The 22,120-nt window shown below is 39.7% G+C and overlaps 1 protein-coding gene across 3 annotated transcripts in view; it reads left to right on the forward strand.

The window, feature by feature from the left end:
- Nhs (NHS actin remodeling regulator) overlaps positions 1 to 21,990 on the forward strand; it is a 333,978-nt gene extending 311,988 nt beyond the window's left edge. The window contains exons 4-9 of one of the 3 annotated variants that reach the window (XM_028887744.2): positions 6,068 to 6,130; positions 8,242 to 8,434; positions 11,042 to 11,173; positions 12,181 to 15,141; positions 15,433 to 15,559; positions 17,810 to 21,990. In XM_028887744.2, coding sequence (XP_028743577.1) covers positions 6,068 to 6,130; positions 8,242 to 8,434; positions 11,042 to 11,173; positions 12,181 to 15,141; positions 15,433 to 15,559; positions 17,810 to 18,416 — 4,083 coding nt within the window. In that variant the 3' untranslated portion in view covers positions 18,417 to 21,990. Of the gene's footprint in view, positions 1 to 6,067; positions 6,131 to 6,836; positions 7,041 to 8,241; positions 8,435 to 11,041; positions 11,174 to 12,180; positions 15,142 to 15,432; positions 15,560 to 17,809 lie in introns of those variants that run through there. The other 2 variants (XM_037198748.1, XM_028887745.1) reach the window with 2 other exon arrangements.
- Positions 21,991 to 22,120: the final 130 nt, after the last annotated feature.

Raw genomic sequence — 22,120 nt, forward strand, 5'->3', positions numbered from 1 at the left:
CCTATCTTGTTCATTTTTGTGTATGCATGTGTATATAGGTACACATGGCACAGCATGCATGTGAACGTTAGAGGAAAACCTGCAGAAGTCATTTCTCTCCTTCTACCACCTGGGCACTGGGGACTGAACTGAGGTCATTGGGATTTGAACCATGTGCCTTTACCTGGTGAACCAACTCTTCAGCCCACATGTACTTTTTAGATTACTGTGTTGCATTACAGTTTTATGAATACAGTACTCCACAATCTGTTTATCATTCTGCAGGCATTTGTGTTAGTTGTTTCTAATTGTAGGGTATTATTTGGTTATTTGTTTTTTTACAAATATATCTGCTGTAAATATTTTTATGCAAGGCTTCTTGTGGATATACTCATTTTCTTCCTTCCATAGATCTAGCAAGGAATTAACAATGGACATATGTTTCACTTTATCAATACTACCAAACAGACTCTAAAATGATTGCACCATTTTAAACAACTCTTGTCGATTTAGAAGCATTTCAGTTGCATCACAACTTTGCCAACACTATATGTTACTATTCTTTTTCAGTTTAGCCCCTCTATTATACAAGTGACTTGTGGTTTACGTTCAAATTGCCCAGTAAATGGTGATATTGAACATATTTGTAAACACTTGTCCATCTTTTGTATGTTTTCTTTTGCCAAACATCCTTCAGGAGAATTGAGGAGGTGGTAACGTTCATCAGGGGAAAATAGTAAAGGCACGATTTGGAAAGGGAGATTTATCAATGACAAGAGAATGTTCCCCAGGTTTGAATAATTATACTTTTTTTTTTAGCACTTTTAATAGATATGAATGCATAAAGTAGCTAAAGAAAAACTTGGTAAGCATCTATCCTTGAACATCTCCCTTCCTGGCCTACAACCATTGTGTACCAATTTCTGCTTCAGTGACATTCCCTTGGATTTTTCATGGGGGAGTTCTTAGCACCTTAATAAGTATGTATTTGCTGGTGTGGTTTTCTTTGGGTCTTAAAGCTGGCTAGGAGTGGTGGAATGATTGGTTTGGACATTTGGGGTTCAGGGTGGTATGTTAGGTGGGGGTGATGTCTTTGAGGAAACTGAAGGTTGGGGGTGGGGCTCAGCCCTGCAAAAGGAGGGGATGTCCCCAAAGCCTCTTCCTCATTCTTTATTTTGCTTGCCATTGCTTATTCAGCTTTGGAGTGCAGGAGTTGAAGACATGGGGAGAAAGAAGCACAGGATGAATTTAAAAACGATATTATTAAACATGTTTGGAAAGACGATCACATTGCTAGCCAGTGGGAGACTTTGAGACAGTCTCAAGGGACAGACTGTGCTCTTTCATGGCGGCAGCAAGAGAATGACATGTGAAGAAGGCGTTGGCAAACTTCTTTAAGCCTCAGAGAGAGATCAAAGTGGTTCATATTTATGTACAATACATTCACACACACTCCTGCACAGAAGAGTCTGAGGCAGATGGGACTTCTCCATCTCACAGATGGGCCATAGTCTGTACATTAATGCACAGATTGGTCTAAGGACAAACAAGCTCCGTGGTAGAGTGATATTAAAAGTCCATGTCACCTCACTAGAAATCTGGTATGGACTGTAAAGGATATTTTCATTGTACGGTTTTACTCCTGTATTCAAATATATGGTAATACCTCATCTCCAGTAAATACTTCTCAGGTTTAAGATAGCATGATAGTTGTAAATCAGCTCTGAAATTCGACAGCTATAAATGCCATGTGGTATCAGTTAGATCACAAACCAAAGCCAATTTTTCAAAACATTTCCTGCTGGAATACTCACAACATTTTAACAGATGTCTTTTGGCAAGTTTGAAGCAAAATAATCCCCTATCAGCATATGAAATAAAACCCAACAGAAAGTAAAATATGGAGTAGAAGGATTTTTTTTTCCCTTTGGCCATTAAGAGACAGAATTGGGGAAATCTCGAACTCTTTAGAGAAACACTTGCTCAGAGCCACAGAAGTCAAGGCATGAACTTTTCTCTCTCACATACACCACAAAAAGATCGGGTTTTGAAAATAGTCTTTCAGTGTTCACTAGAGAAATTTCCTTGGCTACTTTTGAGTATAATATTTGTTATTTCTTGTTCTGAGCACAGATCACCCGTATAACTCTGGGTTTGGTTGAGGCAATCTTATGAAAAGCTAGGGGAAACGACTTGAAAATACAATGGGGCCCACAGAGACCAAAATGGAGGTGAGGCATCGAAGATGAATCTATTGTTAGGAACAAGATAGACATGATTGATCCTGGCTTTTTCAACAATGTAGTAATTTAGTCTGAGGTCTCGCAAAATCAATGGTAGGAGGGCCAAAATGAAAGCCTAGGAAAGGAGAAGGAAATGGATTTTTCATTTTTCTCCAGCACGTTTTGTGAAAATGCCCATAGTATAGACAAGTTAAAAGAATTATACAGTGAGCACACTGTACACGAGAGATAAACTATTTTTACTTTGAGTCTGACAGTTTGTTTACACTGGAACAGATTTTCACCTTCTTCTAGGAAATGCTCTGAAGTGAATAAGATGGTGGTCTCCTAACACTCTTCCCACACAGTTATTCTAAAGAAGCAACTGTTGTTCCCTGGCGCTGCTGCACTCAGTGATACTTCCCAAAGCAGGGATCCCTGTGGGTATTCTTCCATTACCTGTTGTTTTGCGTGCATCTTGCTGGTGCTGTCTTATTTTCCCCTGTGCTATATCGTCTTTAACTTTGTACTAAGAGCTCTACTGAAAATGATGTGTAGGTGGAAATAATTTGATGCCATTTCTTTAAGAGCAATTTTATTTAAGAGGAATTTTTGTTTCTTAGTATTGGGCACACTAAGGTGCTAGCAACACAACAAATATTTATAGGACATTATTCAGTCAGTGGTAATACAGTTATGAATAAATAATGGCTAGCATTTCTCTGAATGAGCAATGGGGTACATTTACATAAAGCCATTAAAGAATAATTTAGTTTATATAAATTTGATCAATGCCCAGCTTTTCTTCAACTTATCCATCAGTACCTATTAAGGAGTGGCATTCTGGTTCAAGTAGAGATGCCCTGAGGTAGCACTGGCTTGCAATTTGATTCCTTAGATAATTTAGAGAAAAATTCTATGAACATTGATCATATAAAAATGTAATCCAAAACACTCAGAATCATTTTGCTTTCATTGACCAACATCTGGGAGATAGGATAGTTTCAAACACAAGACTCAGACAGTTCATAATTCATGGCAGATATAAAGCCACAGCCCACTTAATATTACATGCAAAGATATGATAAATCTACAGGGAGCCTAATTAGGTTTAGGTGGAGGAACCAAAGAGCACCACCTCTCCATTCCAAAGCTCAGGGCTACCCAGTATCTGCATTTGCATGCTGTAGGTTGGGGCTGCTACCAAAATGATACAGAGATGCTTAGCTGAGGCTGAATCTGCTAGGGAGTATAATCCAAGGAGTTCCTTGATTTGATTATAGTAGCCCAAACCAGTGGTCTGCACTGTCTGGATTCAGTCAAGGCCACCCTTAGTCACTGCCAGGTTTTTACCTCATAATTGTTTAATACAAACAGATAAAAAGATAAAATCTACTCCTCATCTCTCATTCCTGAAAAAATACTCAGCAGGAGAGTAGACCTGGGGGATTTATGATGAACTACCAAAATTCATTTGCCAATATTAATTTCCTTCATGTTTTCTGAACTGCAGTCTCTTATGTATTTTTTTTTTTTTTGGAACATTTCATCATGAGCCTACCAAAACCTTGAATTGCTTTGAAGCAATTTCCTTTCCCATATCAATGTGACACTTTGAGGCTCCCTTTCACTTGCTTCTATCAATTGTTCCTCTATTTTACATATTCCAGTTTCTTATGTGAGACTTCTACATCACCTATGGCTGATTCTTAGGCTAGAACCAGAGTAAGTCCAAGTTCAGGTGTATCTAATACATCTCTCAAAATGCATTCCATCAGTGGAGGAGCCTTTGGCTCTTTAAACTCATTAGTGTTGAGATCTGGTCAAAACAAGCTGGGCAGGAGGAAATGGAATTTGTTCTACATAAAGATTAATGAACAACCCTACCAGTTACAATTTAGAAACTTAAATTAGAATTCGATCTTGAGTGCCTTTCACAATACATGCCTGCCATCAGATTGAGAATAACTAGGTTTAGTATCCACCCAGACCAATTCACTTATGGAACCAGAAGTTTCTGGTGGTTTCCTGCCTAGTTTTATGTACTTACTTTAGTAAGACAGAGGTTTCTATGGTATCTGCTTCCTCCTGAGATCTTGGACATGCCTCTAATTTTAGTTGGCTTTCTCATAACCGTTAAAACACATGGATCTCTAGGATCATTTCAGTGGGCAAGTATTTTGGTGAGTTCTTATGAGGGGGCACAACTACTATCATGAAAGACTGAGAGAAAAAGTTAAATACAGAAATTCACAATCTACTAGATGAACACAATGTGTGTGTGTGTGTTCAATGATAATTTGTATGACATTAAGACAAGCTATAAGGTAAGTACTATAATATGTGCATAACTGAATCTAAAGCTGGTATAGGTTAGATGCACAGATGTGTCCAGCTTTTGACATTGAAACATGGCATTGCTATCTACAAAGCTCTTACACAGATATACAAATCAAGTTACTGAAAATAATAGTAAATAAATCACAATGTTTTTGGTAACTTTAAATTTTTGTTTTGGGCTCCATTCATAGTTATTCTTGCCTGTGGGTTTTCTCACCTGGTAGAAGTTCAAGAGTTTCAGCCAGGCATGGTAGGGCATACCTGTAGTGCCTGCACCTGGAAAGCTTAGGCAGGATGACTGTGGGTTAGAGATCAACATGGACTGAATAGTGAGTCTCTCAAAACAAACAAATAAACAAGAAAAACTTCAATGTCTTTCTTAATAGATCCTGGAGAGAGACTTCTGATTATCAAATTATTTTCCAAGTAAGATTGGCAATATGATTTGTTTCATCCAATACAAAATAAAATATAGGGCCTTTCCCTCAGTTTAAGTATTGTGAGATGTTGGTAGCCCAGCATTAAACCATGTATGGGTATGGGTGTGAAGCACAAACTCTCATGAAACTAATGGTCTTTAAATATGCTTGATGAGAGAGAAGCAAATTGGAGCAGTCTAGGCAAGGTGATACATATAGGACATTTTTTCCCCGAACAAATCATGGTAAAATAAACTCATCCTAAGGAAAGAATATAATCTAGTCTTTCCCAACTTAGCAAGACTTAGATTGAAAAGATGGAGAAGTTACAGTAGGTAAAATACCTGCCTTGCAAACACAAGGACCTAAATTTAAAAGCTTGGTATGGTGGTACACACCAATAATCCCAGGGCTGGTGACTATCTGCTGGGAGAAACAAACAGGTCCATGAGACTCACTGGCCAGGCATCTTAGCTTATTTGGCACGCTCCAGGCCACTTAAAGACCCTCACACATGCAAAAACTACCAAGCCAACAAAAAACCCAAAATGGATAATTCCTGAGAAATGATGATACCTGAGGTTAGCCTCTGTCCTCCACATGTACATGTATATACTTGCATGTATACATACCAACACACATACAACACACACACACACACACACACACACACCTGCACACATACACAAACACAGGCATACACACAAAAGATGGGAAAATTATGATTTTCAAAGACATTTTCACAGTTACAAGGTAGACATAAAAATAACCATAGTTGTAAAAGTAGCTAGCACTAGCATATAAAGCATGCTAAGTGCCAAAATACTAAGAATACTACATATATTTTCCCATTTAATCCTCAGATTAGCCCTGGACAATAGATGCTGTTATTCACCTATCTTACTGCAGATGTTAAAGAATTGCACCTGATCATGTAGGGGGAAAGCCAGGTAGCCAGGATTTGAATTGAAGAACTCTAGATCCAGAAGTCTGTCCTCTTAGTCAGAATAGAATCATTTAGGAGAGAAGTTCTCCCAGAATGGTATTTGTTAGGATCGTTCTGTTGTGTACATTTTTAATTTTTTCTTTTGCATTTCATCTTCATAGTTTAACAGCACCCGCTCGCCCTCCCCCACTGAGTGTTGCCACATGGCCCCATGGAGTAGAAAGGTATTGGTTCTGAGAACATTGCTTTGCAGCCTTATCCTGCTCTTTTCAGACACTCTCCCTTTCTTCTCTCTTTTAACTTTATTGCAAACCTGTTTTCAACTAACCGTTTTTCTCTTAAGTCAACTTGAAGGATGGTATTTTCCTAACTTGAATTAACGACAGCCCTGTCGTTGGTTTTGTTCCCTATGAATGTCCCCCTTGGAGCTGCAATTTGCAGCTCTGCTGAGCACAGGCATCCTCTATTGCTGCTCCTGGATTTTGTAGTTTGGGGAAAAGAAATGACAGTTTTCCCTGTATTTATCAGAACTGTAAAAGTTCAGGGTCTCATTTTTTTTTAAAGGAGAACAAGACAAGAGGATCCTCTGGCAGCCAATTGTCCCTGTCACCATTAAATAAAAAGTACTTTTGGCTGCTGGTCAGAACCTGGAGTCAGGTCACTATCCTTTAGTCCTTTCAAGTCCATTGTTATTCAAGGAAGGAATCGCCAGCAAAATGAGGCCTCTGGTGGTGGGAGTTTGCTTTCCTGCTGGGCTCCCTTGCTCGGCTTTCCTGTGTTTTCTCTCTCTCTCTCTCTCTCTCTCTCTCTCTCTCTCTCTCTCTCTCTCTCTCTCTCTCTCTCTCTCTCCCTCCCTCCCTCCCTTCCTCCATCCCTCCTTCCCTCTCCCTTCCTCCCTCTCTGCATGCACCAAACTTTTTTTTTTTCCTTTTGAAAGTTACCTAGGAAACAAAGTCTTTTGTGCTCCAACTTTATTTGAGCTATTCGCTTCACTGGGAATCTGCACAAAAGCTGAAGAGAGAAAGAAGTTTGCAATATTTTACTAAACCGTTCATGGCGAACACAATTTTCCCAAGGGGGGGAAATCATATATCGTTGGGTGTGTTGGGGGGCTTTGCAGAAACTTCTGATAAGGTAAGTAAATACTGGGGTTTCCTTTAAACAAGGGGCTCTGGAGCCTATTCTTTAAGGAGACTTGAGGACAGTTCATTTGACAGCACATGCGATCCTGAGCCAATAGAACAGTTTCCAATGAGAACACTAGAGAGATGTTTTGTTTTGTTTTTAAATCCTAATTTTAGGACAGAGTATTATTAGAGCCTTACTGAAATAAGAGGAAATGAAATACTTATTTTATACAGTTACCTATCTTCCTTTGAACTGTATAAAGAAAGAAAACTAGGTTCAATGGTGGAAACTGGGTCTTTTACTACTCTGGTTTAGAAAGCCAACCCTGAAACCAAAAGTGGGATGGGGCCTTTTGAATAATCTGGGCCTGGAGCCCAAGCTTGAAATAAAAGTTAGACAGCATTAATATTTGCCAAAGGCTTAGATAGACAGTTTTCAAATGTCGTATAGAAAATCAAAGCCTCTAGCTTCCACAGCTGAAAGGAAAGTTTTGCACCACAAAGCTGGAAGAAAATAAACTAGAACTCTTCTACCCATCTAAATTGAAAGGAGAAACTCCCTTCAATCTTCCCCTCCAGAAACATAGTAGTCGAATACTGGGGCACATCTTTACTTTGGCTTTTCTACAGCCATCGAACGTCAGTTAGACTGACTTTTTAAAATGTCATTCCCCAAAGCTGTCTTCCTGCAGTGCAATTAAGTCCTGGAGTTTTGGTGGCCTCCTGAGTTAGACTGGCGGGTTGGTTATTCTCCAGGTGGTCTATTCCAGACTGTCTCATGTCTCCAGGTTTTCTTCAGGGTCTCTGAGAATTTTTATAAGCGTTTAGCTCATCTGCCACCCTTGATCATCATGGTCTAGAGCTCTCAAGATATTTGACAGGAATTCATAGTGACATAAACATACAGAAAGTAGATCTACCTTTCACTGGATTAGAGACGGACAGTTTTCAGTTTGAAGGAATAGGATTTCTGACTAATTTGTCTCTTAATTCTATTTCACCTGAAAAGTGTGTTTTATGGGCCCATTTTTTCCCTTCTGTATCTCTTCACTGTTGAAACAAAACTTCTAATTAGTTGTGCTTACTATTTTCTAGGGCTGTTTCCTTCCTACATGCTTATTTCTAGCCTTATTTTAAATGGCTGAACTATGAAATCCCTTATGCATATAAGGTATGAGAAGTAAAATCTGAATGTATTTTGTTTGCAGTCCCACTCTCCAGAGGATGAAGAAACAGATGTCATGTTAGGACAGAGGCCGAAAAATCCAATACACAATGTCCCCTCTACACTGGACAAGCAGACCAACTGGAGCAAAGCGCTACCTCTCCCGACTCCCGAGGAGAAGATGAAACAAGATGCCCAAGTGATTTCTTCTTGCATTATTCCCATCAATGTTACTGGTATCGTTTTCTTTTTTTCCTATGGGGCAGTTGGGTCTGAACATTCCATGTATTAAGTATGTTCATAAACGTGCTGTTAGCCTCTCTATCAGTTAAGAATATATACTTTTGTTGTGAGCAAGAAATCTTGTCAACATACAAGTCAGGGGATATTCAGTATGCTTTTGTCAGGTTTTGAACACCAATTTGCATATATTCTACTGGACTGCTTGTTATGTAAATGATGGACAGTTTCTTTAAAAAAAAAAAAACACCAAAAAGCTCGTTGGCAGTGATTAATCACATGATAATGGTGCGTGGCACCACAAGAAAGAAAACACCAAAACCCAGGTTTCTAAAACTGCAAGGAAGGTCCTGTCGACCAACTAGAGAATCTGTTTTCATGCTTCCCTGGAGGAAGGTAAGCTTTTTGACAAGACTACTTCAACTCCTGTATTGATTTTAGGGATTTTTGACCTGAAAATGTGTAGCTACAGAGATGAGGGGCAAATTATGTTTCAAAATCTGAGCAAGCCTGGCTTCCTTTCACTTTCTGCTATTGTATGTATTAAAGTTTGCATATTAGTCTAGATAGGATGAAGCCCAGCTGGACTTTTCTTCAAAGTCTATTATTAGCAAAATTCTGGAGCTAGAGCTGGGAATAATTTTAGTTGTAATCAGATGATGTTTTAGTTTTTAAAGGAATATCTAGGTTAGCATACAAAGTAATAGATTTAATGATGTGATTTTTATGCGTGTATGTGTGAGAGAGAGAGAAAGAGACAGACAGAGAGAGACAGAGACAGAAAAAGAGAAAAAGAGAGAATTATACTTTGTTCTCAACCATTCTCCTCCAAATTAAGTGATCTCCACATTGGTAGTTTTTAAACCCTCTTGTAGTTTCCTTTTACCTTATTTATGCAATGAAAATTTCAAAAACAGTCCCACTATGACTGGCTTTCATCTTTATCTCCCATAACTAAAGATCGCATGTACCCCTGAGAAGAATTTTGGACATTGCTATTATTAATTCCACTCAGATTTCTCTCACCCAGAGTGGGGAACAAATGGACTGGCTATCTGGGACAGATATTATTTTCCCTCCTGAATGAGAGGTACTCTAATGCATTGCCCAGTTGTGTCGTGAGCTGAGACTTAATTTTCCTGCTGACCTATTCAACTTATGGGATAAATTATTCTAAGATGTGCACTTGTCTGACCTCTATAATCTAAAGGAGATATGTTAGGGGAGTTCATCTGCCGAAATGGATCATTCTGGCACCCCTTTAAACTAATTTTCAGTCTGAGAACATCTGACTATTAGCAGCCCTGCTTCCTTTCTGGTACTGTAAGTAAAATCTTGTTTTCAAATGTAGTACTGTGATTATGGGCCATCATCTTGTGATTAGGAAAAAGAGAAGATTTTTCTCTCAGTTTTATTTCAGGAACTCTCAAGATGAAGGCCCAGATTAGATGATGATTTCAAGAGCTTCAATGAGAATAATGTTAATGATGTCCATATAATATGCAGTGTCTGTGAATCATGTATTCAATAATCATTAAGATTCAGATGAAGGATTTTAGTTTGTAATTGAAAGCAAGAAAGGAAAATACCTTTCATATGAATTCTCTGATAACATTGTAATCATTCATCTCATGACACAGATATTTCAAAGTGAGCCTAGAAACTGATGTCACTGTGATGCTATATAGATGACCCATGGTTTAACAGTTAGGACAATGATGAGGTGATCAAATCCCAAAGCACAGCATTCCATATTTCTTAGCCACAGCTTGCACTGAAAAATGCACAGTGCGTGATTGTGCCTGACAGAGTTTGAGTTCCTTACCTTCTTCCTCGTTGTTCTAATTTAGTAGAACCGCATATAGTGCTACTAATGTGATTACAGAGAAGAACCAATAAGCACCAGGTTTGGTCCCTGCATCCATAATAACAAACAATACTTTAAAGACTGGGAAGTCTATCTTAGAGTTGATTGGAACTCCTCCGTATGTTTATTTCCAAACCAAAAAGCACCCAGTTTAGTCACAAGAAGAAAGTAGAGTTAGATGATTATTGAAAAGATGAAAGCCCTAACCTGTTGTGCTGTTGTGTTTCCTCACAGCAGTGTGTGTGTGTGTGTGTGTGTGTGTGTGTGTGTGTGTGTGTGTGTAAATGCTTGGAGAAGTGACGAGGAGGAGGGAGAAAAACTCACAAAGACGCTTTTAATGAAGAAATGGGTCAGGATACATTAGGATCACATCTTGGGTACTGATCTACTATGCAAAGGTATCAGTTTCAGAGAGCCCAGAAATAGACCAGTAAATAATAGTGACTAAAGGTGTATAACCAGTTCAGTGTGGGAGAGCTTGGCTGATGTCCCTTTCTTTACTCTCTTTTCGTTTTCTTCTTTTGATTGTTGCTTTTGACTTTGCAAGCTGTTGTGGGAAGCTGCATTTAGAAGTAAACCTTTAAATAAGGGCTGAAGAAGTTCTCCCTTATATTTTGTTCACAGGCTTAATCCAAAGTCTTCCCTGACTTCCAATCAATAAATATCACTGTGTTGCAAGTAAATGAAAATTTGTCTGCTACTTTTAAGACTAATGAGACCTATTTGTGGGTTGCAGGAGTTGGTTTTGACAGAGAAGCTAGTATACGCTGTTCTCTTGTTCATTCACAATCAGTGCTACAGCGGAGACGAAAATTGAGGAGAAGGAAAACCATCTCGGGGATTCCCAGAAGAGTTCAACAAGAAATAGGTGTGTCATAAAAATGTTCACGGTTTCTGTCTAGTGAAGGTGAAAGGAGAGGAAATGGGTCCCCACTTTCAACTGCCTTCGACTAGAACATTCCTTATAAATGTTGAGTGTTCTCATGTGTAGTAGTTTTTAACTACTGTAGTAGTAGTTATTTTGCATTCAGAAAACATTTCAGCATTATTTTTTTAACTCTGTTCTTGAACATAAAGGCTTAACCTTATAGATTTAAGCATTCCTGGCAAAATATAATGTGCCTTGCCAATTCAAATGTTTCATTTTAAAATAGGAATATAAAAAAAGATTCATTGTGAGAGTTTTTTTTAAACTGTAGCTTCATTTGAAGATAAATATACTTTTATGTTTTAATTATTTTTCAAATAAATTTTAAATATATTCAAAAATGGAATCTTAAAAATCTTAAAAACCTTTGGGGACATTTAAAATTTTTCTATTTAATGTATTTATAATATTTCTACCAATTTCAAAATATTATGGTAGCAGCTCCATGTAAATAAGACTTTAATTTTTATAATGAAATAATTCTATTCCATTATGCTTGTATTTCAAAACACACATGAAAATAGTGGCCAGGACTCTACATTTTGTACTTCAGTTGTTTTTTGTTTTTTGATTATTTTTATCATTTTCTTTTATGAAAGCAGTCACTTGTTAAAGTAAATTAATGTGAAGAGAGATGATTCATAAAAAACAAAAAGCGTATCTTCTCTCAATAAGTATACATGTTGCATGTATGTATGTGTGTGTGTGTGTGTGTGTGTGTGTGTGTGTGTGTGTGTGTGTACATATACAAATATTCATGTAGATAGAAACAGACAAATCAGGGACAGAAAACATTTGAACTTTCTCCAAAATTTTAGATACTGGTTTTTTTTTTTTTCTGTAGGAGAAGGTTCTGATATGGTAGCACACAGATTTAGAAACACCCCTCAAAATGCCTGTTAGTCTGCCAATATGGAATACCTAACAGTGTTTTCCATGTGCCCTAGATTCTGATGAATCACCAGTGGCCAGGGAAAGGAATGTGATTGTGCACACAAACCCAGACCCCTCCAACACTGTCAATAGGAGGTCCGGAACCAGGGATTCTGAATGCCAAACTGAAGATATTCTGATTGCTGCCCCATCCAGAAGGAGAATCAGAGCTCAAAGGGGTCAGAGCATTGCAGCTTCCCTCTCTCATTCTGCTGGCAACATCTCTGCTCTGGCAGACAAAGGCGATACCATGTTTACTCCTGTAGTGAGCAGCCGCACAAGATCTCGGAGCCTCCCTCGGGAGGGAAATAGAGGTGGAGATGCTGAACCCAAAGTTGGTGCTAAGCCCTCAGCATATGAAGAAGGAGCGCCTTTCGTGGGTGACCATGAAAGAACCCCTAATGATTGTAGTGAAGCACCGAGCAGCCCAAGTGCAAAGGACCACCAGCCTGCTTTGGGCCTGGCCTGTTCTCAACACAAGTTAAGTGAGAGAGGGAGGTCGCGCCTGTCGCGAATGGCGGCCGACTCTGGAAGCTGTGACATCTCCTCCAACTCAGACACCTTTGGAAGCCCCATCCATTGCATTTCCACGGCTAGCGTCCTCCTTAGCAGCCACATGGACCAGAAAGATGACCACCAGTCGTCCAGTGGAAATTGGAGTGGGAGCAGCTCTACATGCCCATCTCAGACTTCAGAGACAATCCCTCCAGCAGCTTCTCCTCCCCTCACTGGCTCTTCGCACTGTGACTCCGAATTGTCACTGAACACTGCTCCTAATGCTAATGAAGACACCAGTGTCTTTGTGACAGAGCAGTACAATGACCACTTGGATAAAGTAAGAGGCCACCGGACAAACTCCTTCACCTCCACTGTTGCAGATCTGCTGGATGATGCCAACAACAGCAATACCAGTGACAGTGAGTGGAATTATCTGCACCACCATCATGATGCATCCTGCCGCCAAGATTTTAGTCCTGAGCGTCCAAAGGCAGATAGCCTGGGCTGCCCAAGCTTCACAAGCATGGGCACCTATGATAGCTTTCTGGAAAAATCTCCTTCAGACAAAGCAGATACTAGCTCTCATTTCTCAGTGGACACAGAAGGATACTATACCTCGATGCACTTTGACTGTGGTCTCAAAGGTAATAAGAGCTATGTCTGTCACTCTGCAGGCCTGGGCCCAGAGAACGGTCAGGGTGTAGGAGTTCCTCCTGGTCTTCCGGACTGTGCCTGGCAAGACTACATAGACCACAGGAGGCAGGGGAGACCAAGCATCTCTTTCAGGAAACCAAAGGCAAAGCCAACTCCACCTAAACGCAGCTCATCGTTGAGAAAGTCCGATGAAAATGCAGACATTTCTGAGAAGAAAGAACCAAAGATAAGCACTGGTCAGCATCTGCCTCACAGTTCCAGGGAAATGAAGCTGCCTCTTGATTTCTCCAACACGCCTTCTCGAGTGGAAAACACCAATCTGCCCGCAAAGCAGGACTCTTCCTGGATAAACCAGAGTGAACATGCTATTAAGGAACCTCAGTTGGATGCTACAGACATTTCACCATTCAAAGATGAAGGTGCTGAATCAACTCACTATGCAGACCTCTGGCTTCTAAATGACTTGAAAACAAATGATCCTTACAGATCCTTATCAAATTCAAGCACTGCTACGGGTACCACAGTTATTGAGTGCATCAAATCTCCAGAGAGCTCTGAATCCCAGACATCCCAGTCAGAATCAAGGGCAACCACCCCATCTCTTCCTTCTGTCGACAATGAGTTTAAACTGGCTTCACCAGAAAAGCTGGCTGGCTTAGCATCTCCATCAAGTGGCTACTCAAGCCAGTCGGAGACGCCAACCTCCTCTTTCCCTACGGCTTTCTTTTCAGGTCCATTGTCTCCTGGAGGTAGCAAAAGAAAACCTAAAGTCCCAGAAAGGAAATCCTCACTACAGCAACCGTCTTTAAAGGATGGAGCCCTATCATTGAGTAAAGATTTGGAACTTCCAATTATACCTCCTACTCATCTTGACCTAAGTGCTCTTCATAATGTTTTGAATAAACCATTCCACCACCGTCACCCATTGCATGTTTTTACTCATAAACAGAACACAGTAGGAGAGATACTGAGATCAAATCCTCCACCGTCTCTTGCAATTACACCAACAGTCCTGAAATCGGTCAACCTGAGGTCCATCAGTAAGTCTGAAGAAGTTAAGCAAACGGAGGGCAACAATACAGATCTCCCCTGCTTAGAAGAGAGTACTGTCACCGTGGCTTCTGTGGCTTCTTCATCTCCAGGTAAAACAAGGCCACACACAGCAAAGAAATCAATATCGCGCCAGTACTCTGCTGAAGACACCCTCCTGTCCTTTATAGATTCCTCTGCAGTTGAAATGGGGCCAGAGAAACATTTGGAAAAGAACCCCACTTTGGATGTGAAGAGTCACTGCGATCCAGAAACTGTAACCTCAGCTAGTAGCAATCATCCAGATTCAAATGTGATGAAAGACCAAATACGAATGGAAAGTGAGCTTATTCCAGAAAACATACCAAGTAAGAACTGTGGATTTTCAACAGGATTTCAGAGGGTGTCTGCTGCCCGCCCCAGTGACTTGGGTAGTAAAATGATGCAGTACGGAGCTAGTCCAGATGGAGCCCCACAACAAGGACAGAAGGCACCCTCTGGAGTAGGGGAAGAAGGTGTGAAACCAGAATCTGTGGATGGAATCACATTTCAAGCTAACTCACCAACTAGAATGACAGACATAAGCAGTCAACATAAGCATCGTATTGTGAGCCGCCACCATGACAAAGTGCCTGTGACTATCCGCCATGAGTCAGAGATGTCAACTATAAATTCATTCCCTGAAAAATGTTCTGAGCAGGAAAATATTGCTTCAGGTATTTCACCCAAAAGTGCCTCTGATAACAGCAGAGCAGAGGAGACCCAAGGAAGTATGGATGAGACTTCATTGAAAGGTCAGTTAATGATACCTTTGTTAGAGTGGAAATGTGTCCTATAGTGTTTCCTGTGTTCCCTATAGTTCTCTATAGCCCTGGGTGTTGGTTCCCCTCTGCCATTTCTTTTTGACTTATTAAAACAACTGAGAAGAAAGCTGTTGTTATTTAAGAACTAATATTTGGCAGATATCTTTCTCATTTCAAAAACCGTGGCAAGGTACCTTTTGCTTGTTTGATCCTGGAGTCAGGGAAACAGGGTAGTGAGATGTGTAGCTGCCTCTTAAAGATGTTTCTGTTCTCATTTTTAAGAATCATCACCAAGTGATGACTCCATCACTTCACCACTCAGTGAAGACTCTCAAGCTGAAGCTGAGGGTGTGTTTGTGTCTCCAAACAAACCTCGAACAACTGAGGATCTATTCGCTGTCATTCACAGGTGAGAGAGTGTGACCAATTTCTCAGAAACAAAAGGCACAGAAAAGGGTTTGCCTCCTGAAGGTCCTCTCATCGAATGTAAACGTGGGAAAGCATTTTGCACTTGTAATAATACAACGAAACCAAAAGCAAGCCAGGAAGAATTATCTTTCCAACTCAACTTCATAGACTTGTATGCATGTTTGAAAATGAGTCTAGACAGACAGACATAGAGTTCAATTAAGAGAGTTCAGTAATGATTTCCCGATGAAAGACATTTTGGAACAAATTTACATGTGAAAACAATTCATAGTTAGATAACTTGGAGTGGAAGCCCAAACTTAAGTGTAACCTCTCTTGTGCATATTATATTTTGCATTTATTTATCTCTGCGGTACTAGAGATCAAACCCAGGACCTTACACATGCTAGGAAAGCATTCTGCCACTAAGTTATACCCTTAACCCCTGGCTTTTAAATAAACAAAATATGCTCAAAGCTGTAATCTCACACTAGCTGATGCAAACATATGTTGATTTGCCAAAACAATCTGAGCCCATCTCAGCTTGGAACAACTGAAAACTGCTCTCTTTTATTGTTTCCTTTTAAAAATTACATGTCTTTCATGACACTGACTTTTATCTCTAAAATGAAAGGCCATATCCCATGAAGAGGGGATGTTCTCTGGGTTGCTTTCCCAGAACATGGTTCTGCCTTTGCTGCCCATGCACACTTTCTCTTCTGTTCCTTTATAACCTGTTAGCAATGGTCCGTATCTGCAACGACCCATTATAGCTGCTGACCAGAAGGGCAGAGCCAGAACTCATCCTTGAAAGCAAACTCATAGCCACTGAACCAAATGATAGATACTACCTGTGCTCTTTCCACAAACATGAGTCCCTTCCTCCATCTGGCCTTGGGGACCTAGATGGAATTCCCAAAGGATAGAACCTGGGGATTATCTTTCCTTTTTCACAGCCTTATGATTTTGGAAGAAATCTCTCTTGCTACCCCTTGGGCTTCTGTTTTAAAAGGATTTCTCTTTTCTGTTTGTGCTCTTCTTTTTCTTTAAAGAAAGAGCACTGCTCTTTAGAAACGACATTTTCCTAAGGGTTTCATTAGTAGTACCCTCTGTGTGTACCTTACCAGGCAATCTTCCCCAGAAACAGGGCAAGACTTGCCAGTTTATGTTCTTCCCCACAGTCTAAAGGCTGATTGTATTCCTCTAACCCTCAGACTTTATCTCCAAACTCAGCACAAATTATTAATTTGCTATGTAAGCTAATTTGCCCTCCGAGAACTATGTGGTGTTTCTGGAATAGTGGGCAGGACACATGTTGTAGAATCAGAAAGGCGTTGGGTTGGAGTCTGACAGTGTTGCCAGCATGGCCACACGCTCCTCAGGAATCTGGGAAGGCAAAGCTCACCTTCCCTTTACCACACAAGGTTTTCAACTGGTGAGAGATCATGCCATCAGAGTCAGGAATAACTGAGTTATGCTGAAGATTCATTGAGTTTATGCCCACTTAATTCAAAATAAGATCAATAGTTTCATGATGGAAATCGAGGTTAGGTAGAGTTAAGGAGTTTGGTAATCTTAGATTTGTATTTGTGTAGGATTTGACTGTTTATTTACATCCCAGTGACAAGAGTTATTTTGCTCTCTTGAGAGCTTAGATTATATAATATTTTAAGAGCTCCAGAGATTCTGAGTTTTCAATTCCTCACAAAGACTTGATGTACTGCTTGATATGCTGTTGATGTCCCTGAGTAGCTAAGGGTTGTCGTATTTGTATTCAGAAGCAGACTGATTTATTTTAAAAGTCACTTAACTCATTTTTCATGTGCAGTAGATTAAAATTAGTTTTAATTTGTAAAGTGTAGGCTAGTCTCCAGCACAGACCTCCATTGCTCGTCACCGAGGCCCATCAGGTATCAAGCTAAGGCTAGATGTATCCCACCGACGCCATTCTCCACTTGCTGCACTTATTATTTGGAAGCTGGTTGTTGGTGCGAGAATATTCTTCTGTATTGTATAGACAGGTTTAGTGAGGAAAAAGCAGCAGGCTTTCCCCACACTGTAAATAGAAGTCGACAGGATTTCCCCCCCTAAACTCTAGGAGGGGCAGTAATGAACCTTAACCTTCCTTAGTATTCTACCATATAGGATGCTCTTTAAATACAATAGATATGGGAATCAGATGGAACACTTCTTGGTTTATAAAATTGTGTGTGGACTAAGATTTTTACCCCATTTTCTCTTTTCTTAAAAGATCCAAGAGGAAAGTCCTTGGAAGAAAAGATTCTGGGGACATGGCTGTTAGAAGCAAGTCCAGAGTTCCCCTCGGCAGCAATAGCAGCGGCGCCAGCTCTGTCCCTTCAACCAGCAGCACTGTGACAGCTGGGACTAGCCAGAGGTCTCCTGGTCTCATCTACCGAAACGCCAAAAAGTCCAACACATCCAACGAAGAGTTTAAGCTCCTGCTTCTCAAGAAAGGCAGTCGCTCAGATTCTAGTTACCGCATGTCTGCCACGGAAATCCTGAAGAGCCCTATCCTGCCCAAGCCTCCTGGAGAGTTCACTTCCGAGTCCCCACAAAGCCCCGATGATGCCCACCAGGGCACACCTGGGGCTGAAGCACTGTCCCCTCTGTCACCGTGCTCTCCACGAGTCAATGCAGAAGGATTTTCCTCGAAAAGCTTCGCCACCTCAGCGTCAGCGCGGGTTGGACGTTCCCGGGCCCCGCCTGTGGCCAGCAGCAGCCGCTACAGTGTCCGCTGCCGCCTGTACAATACGCCGATGCAGGCCATCTCCGAGGGAGAGACTGAAAACTCGGACGGGAGCCCACATGATGACCGATCCTCCCAGAGCTCCACATAGTTTGCCTGGGCCAAGCTGACCTCAGATGTCTAACCCCTTACTAAGGAAAGGATTTTGTGACACCATAGAGGGGAGAAGTGGCAACAGGGCGGGGCGGGGCGGGGGCGGGGGGCGGTGTGGCATCATTGCTTGGCAATGAGCTTCTAAATATGTGTTGGAGAAACAGAAAGTGGTTGAGTCATTTTTATTAGTTTTCATGTTTTAGGTAGCAGTTCTGTCTGTCGTGGTTTTCTTTAGCATAGTTTGATTTACCCGATCTCATTCCTTGTGATAATAGAGAATACAAAAATATCTAACTTTCTTGAAACCTAGACAAGATTTTCCCAGAGCTGCCTATTCCGAAAATAAAGCCCTCACTGTCATACTTTAAGAAGATTAAATTACTCTGGAGGTTTGGTATTTTTTTACATTAAAATGAACTAAAGCAAAATTTAGATGAAAGAACTACACATATGTAAATACCATATTTTTGATAAAATGTGTAAATAGATTTATCAATGATGAGTGGACAAGTGGCCAATTATCTACCACACACCAACTGTTTATAGGACACACACAAATAAAGTATAATAACTGTATTCTGTGAATACCATTTTCATATCAGATACCATATTTAAATGTCCACCAACATGATTTCTGAGTGATAAACCTCAAATATGAATTTAAAACTGGTGAAATAATGGAAATATTGAGGTCATGTACTGAAATGTGATTAATTTAAAATAGTGAATTCAGACCTAATCATTGTTGTGACAAATTATAGCAGAAACAAGCTAATGTCAGTTTGTGGCTGTGATTTGCCATGTGGCAATTTGAACAGAATGAAAAGCATGCTTCTGATTTTTTTAACCAATGAGAGAAATCATCATTCTCAATGGAAAGACCCCCCCTCCCCCAATAGCATTAAACAGTGTCCTTTAGAATCTAATTTTTTCAATGGATTGCTTTAAGGAGAATGAGTAGAGAAACCAGTAGTCAATTTTAGGTCTTGTTTTATATAAGGCTACTGGGGACAAAGAGTCATACTCTAATGACTATACTCTTTAAGCTTCTTAATTAGCTCCAGGTTCTTAAACTAACAAATAAAACCTAAGCATGCCACAGAGCTATTGAATTCTCAGTAAGTACCTGCGATGAGTTTTCAGCGAAGCTTTCTCTCTGTGCTGATGAAATTCATGCTACCTAAAACTTAACAGAAATGACACTGTGAACAATGTAGTTGGGAAATAGGTATGTGTATATGCATTATTTATATTCACTCTTCAACTGGGCATGGGGAGCAGCTCTGGTTCACAATGCTACATACAACGAATTTTTGTCTGGTTTTACTAGATCTGCTTGATGGCAAAAGGGGAGGGTGGTGGGTGGGAAAGGAAATGTCAGGGAAAGTGCCCTGATAAAATGAAGGCAGGGAAACAAGCTGAATTACTTGAAATTACTTGAATTTTCTTGTCTTAAAACTGAAAAAAAAAAAAAGTATAGTAACAAGTTGAAATCTGCAAGTGGTTCTCACACCTCTGATTTTAACATGAACTGATACTGTGTTTGAAATCATATGTCAGAAATATAAGCACCTATGTACTTAGAATAGGTTTTGATGGAGCAGTAGAAATTAGAACTGAGAAGGGGTCTGATCTGTGAAAGACGAGAACGTGATGACAATGACAGAACACGCCAGGGTTACCAAGAGATTGATAGGCAGCTGGCCGTAGGCCTCTGCAAGTGGAATTGTAGAAAGGAAGATGGATGAAAGGATTAACTCATGCTAAATGAAGGAGAAAGTCTGGTCTAAGAAGACAATGTCTTTCAAGAGAAATTCATTATAATAATATTTACAGATTAAGAATTAAAGAATCTGTTGTTTGTGTTTTGTTTGTTTGGGGGGAGGGGGAGTCTGGCTTCTTCTATGATTTGTCTTTACTACCAAATTGTATTAGTTAAGTTCTTGTCATTGGTGTATGTAAAATGGGTGTTGGGGGTGGAGGGGTAGAGGAGGAGACTGAGAAACTGGGAGAGAGAATGAGAGAGAGCGAGAGAGCAAGTGTGTGCTGGGGATAGAAAAACTACCTGGTCAAGGGTTTGAACATATACAACGTGTTGTAATTTTATTAAAAGAAAAATGTTGGGGATTGAAAAAAGTGACCATCATTTATCATTGGAACATGTAACTCATTCAAAAACAAAAACAACAAACAACATACACATGCGCACAACCAGCATGGGTTGACATCATGTGGGGTCGGGCACAAATCTGTCTCATGCTTTGAGAAGTCCGCTCCACAAAATTTTAAAAATCCAAGTTTTTAGATAAATGTGATAAGGAACCATCATTTCCAGTCACAATAGGTGATCATTTGTAATTTTCATAAAAGCAGTTCGTTTGCAGTATGGCTTTTGTGGAGCTAGGGGGTTTTATAGTGTGAAGAAAGGTATGTGGGCTTTAAAAGTGATTCTAAACCTTGAATAGAAAAACACATAAATTGGCTTTAATAAAAATGTCACCTTTTATTATTGACATTAATTTAAGTAATCATACCATATATTTTTAAAAATACATGTTTGACTTGAATTGTGAGGCAATAAGGTACCGTTAAGGTGATGATCACAGAACCAACCCTTATAATATAGTTTTACTTATTTTGTTTACTCTAAAAATCTATAGCAGAGTTTCTCTATTTTGTATTTCATAGATTTAAAGAAATCCCAAATAAAGATGGATTTTAGATTCACTGTGGACAAAATATTAAATATGAAAGTTTTAAAAGCAAGTAAATCCTTAAAAAATCTGGAATAGTCTACACGGCTTTATAATACACTAAATAAGGCCAAGATGCAGGGCTGTCTTTAACATCACTGTCAGCTTGAAGCAGGGTACACACATTAGGTATTGTTTAAAAAAATAAAAACAAACAACAGCAACAACAACAAAATAAACCCAAAACAAATTGAAACTATTCTTCTGTTGTTTGCACTGATGCTATTTTCTTCTTCTTCTGTGTTTATCCAACATGTTTATGTTGTGTGGGGGAATTCTGTTTTACTTTCTTGCTTTCTGGTGATTCTGGTTTGATTTTTCCTTTTTCCTTTTTTTTTTTTTTTTTGTTTTGTTTTTGGCTAAGTAGAGGACATGGACTAGTTGTGGCAAACCAAACATCCCGTTTGCTCCTGCCAGTGAGCACATTCTCTGTAGTGGTGGTTGCTTAGAGGATGAGATAGTAACAAAGTTTGAACTCTGAAGGTTATGGTGTAACTATTTTGGTACTAGAACCAGTTCATGCTGGCCGAAAAGACAATGGTTTTTGGACTTGCATCCATTTTGTATTTTTGTAACATTTGTAAATATGAACTTTTTAAATTGTTGCAAAGATGGTTTCTTTTGTAAAATGTTTTCAACGTTTACATTCAATCCAAGCCTTTGTATATTTTACAGCTGTGCAACACTTTAAGTCTTGTATTTATTTTTAGTAAAAGCGGTGACAGTTTCATTGTGAACCCCTCTCAAAAATGTATCAGAACAGTTTGATTACCTAGAAAGTGTGTATAGAGACTGCAAATAAACGTGACTGCAATTAAAGAACTGGGTTTTTTCTTTATTGTTGTGTAACTATAGTTTGGAGGTTTCACAAGCAGGAAGTGTTTCATAGGCAACCAGATATAAAGGAGGGGTTTATTAGCAGGAAAGCATGGTATCAATAACAGATACT

Source organism: Peromyscus leucopus, chromosome X, assembly GCF_004664715.2.
Source record: "Peromyscus leucopus breed LL Stock chromosome X, UCI_PerLeu_2.1, whole genome shotgun sequence".
In the NCBI taxonomy this organism is placed as follows: domain Eukaryota; kingdom Metazoa; phylum Chordata; class Mammalia; order Rodentia; family Cricetidae; genus Peromyscus; species Peromyscus leucopus.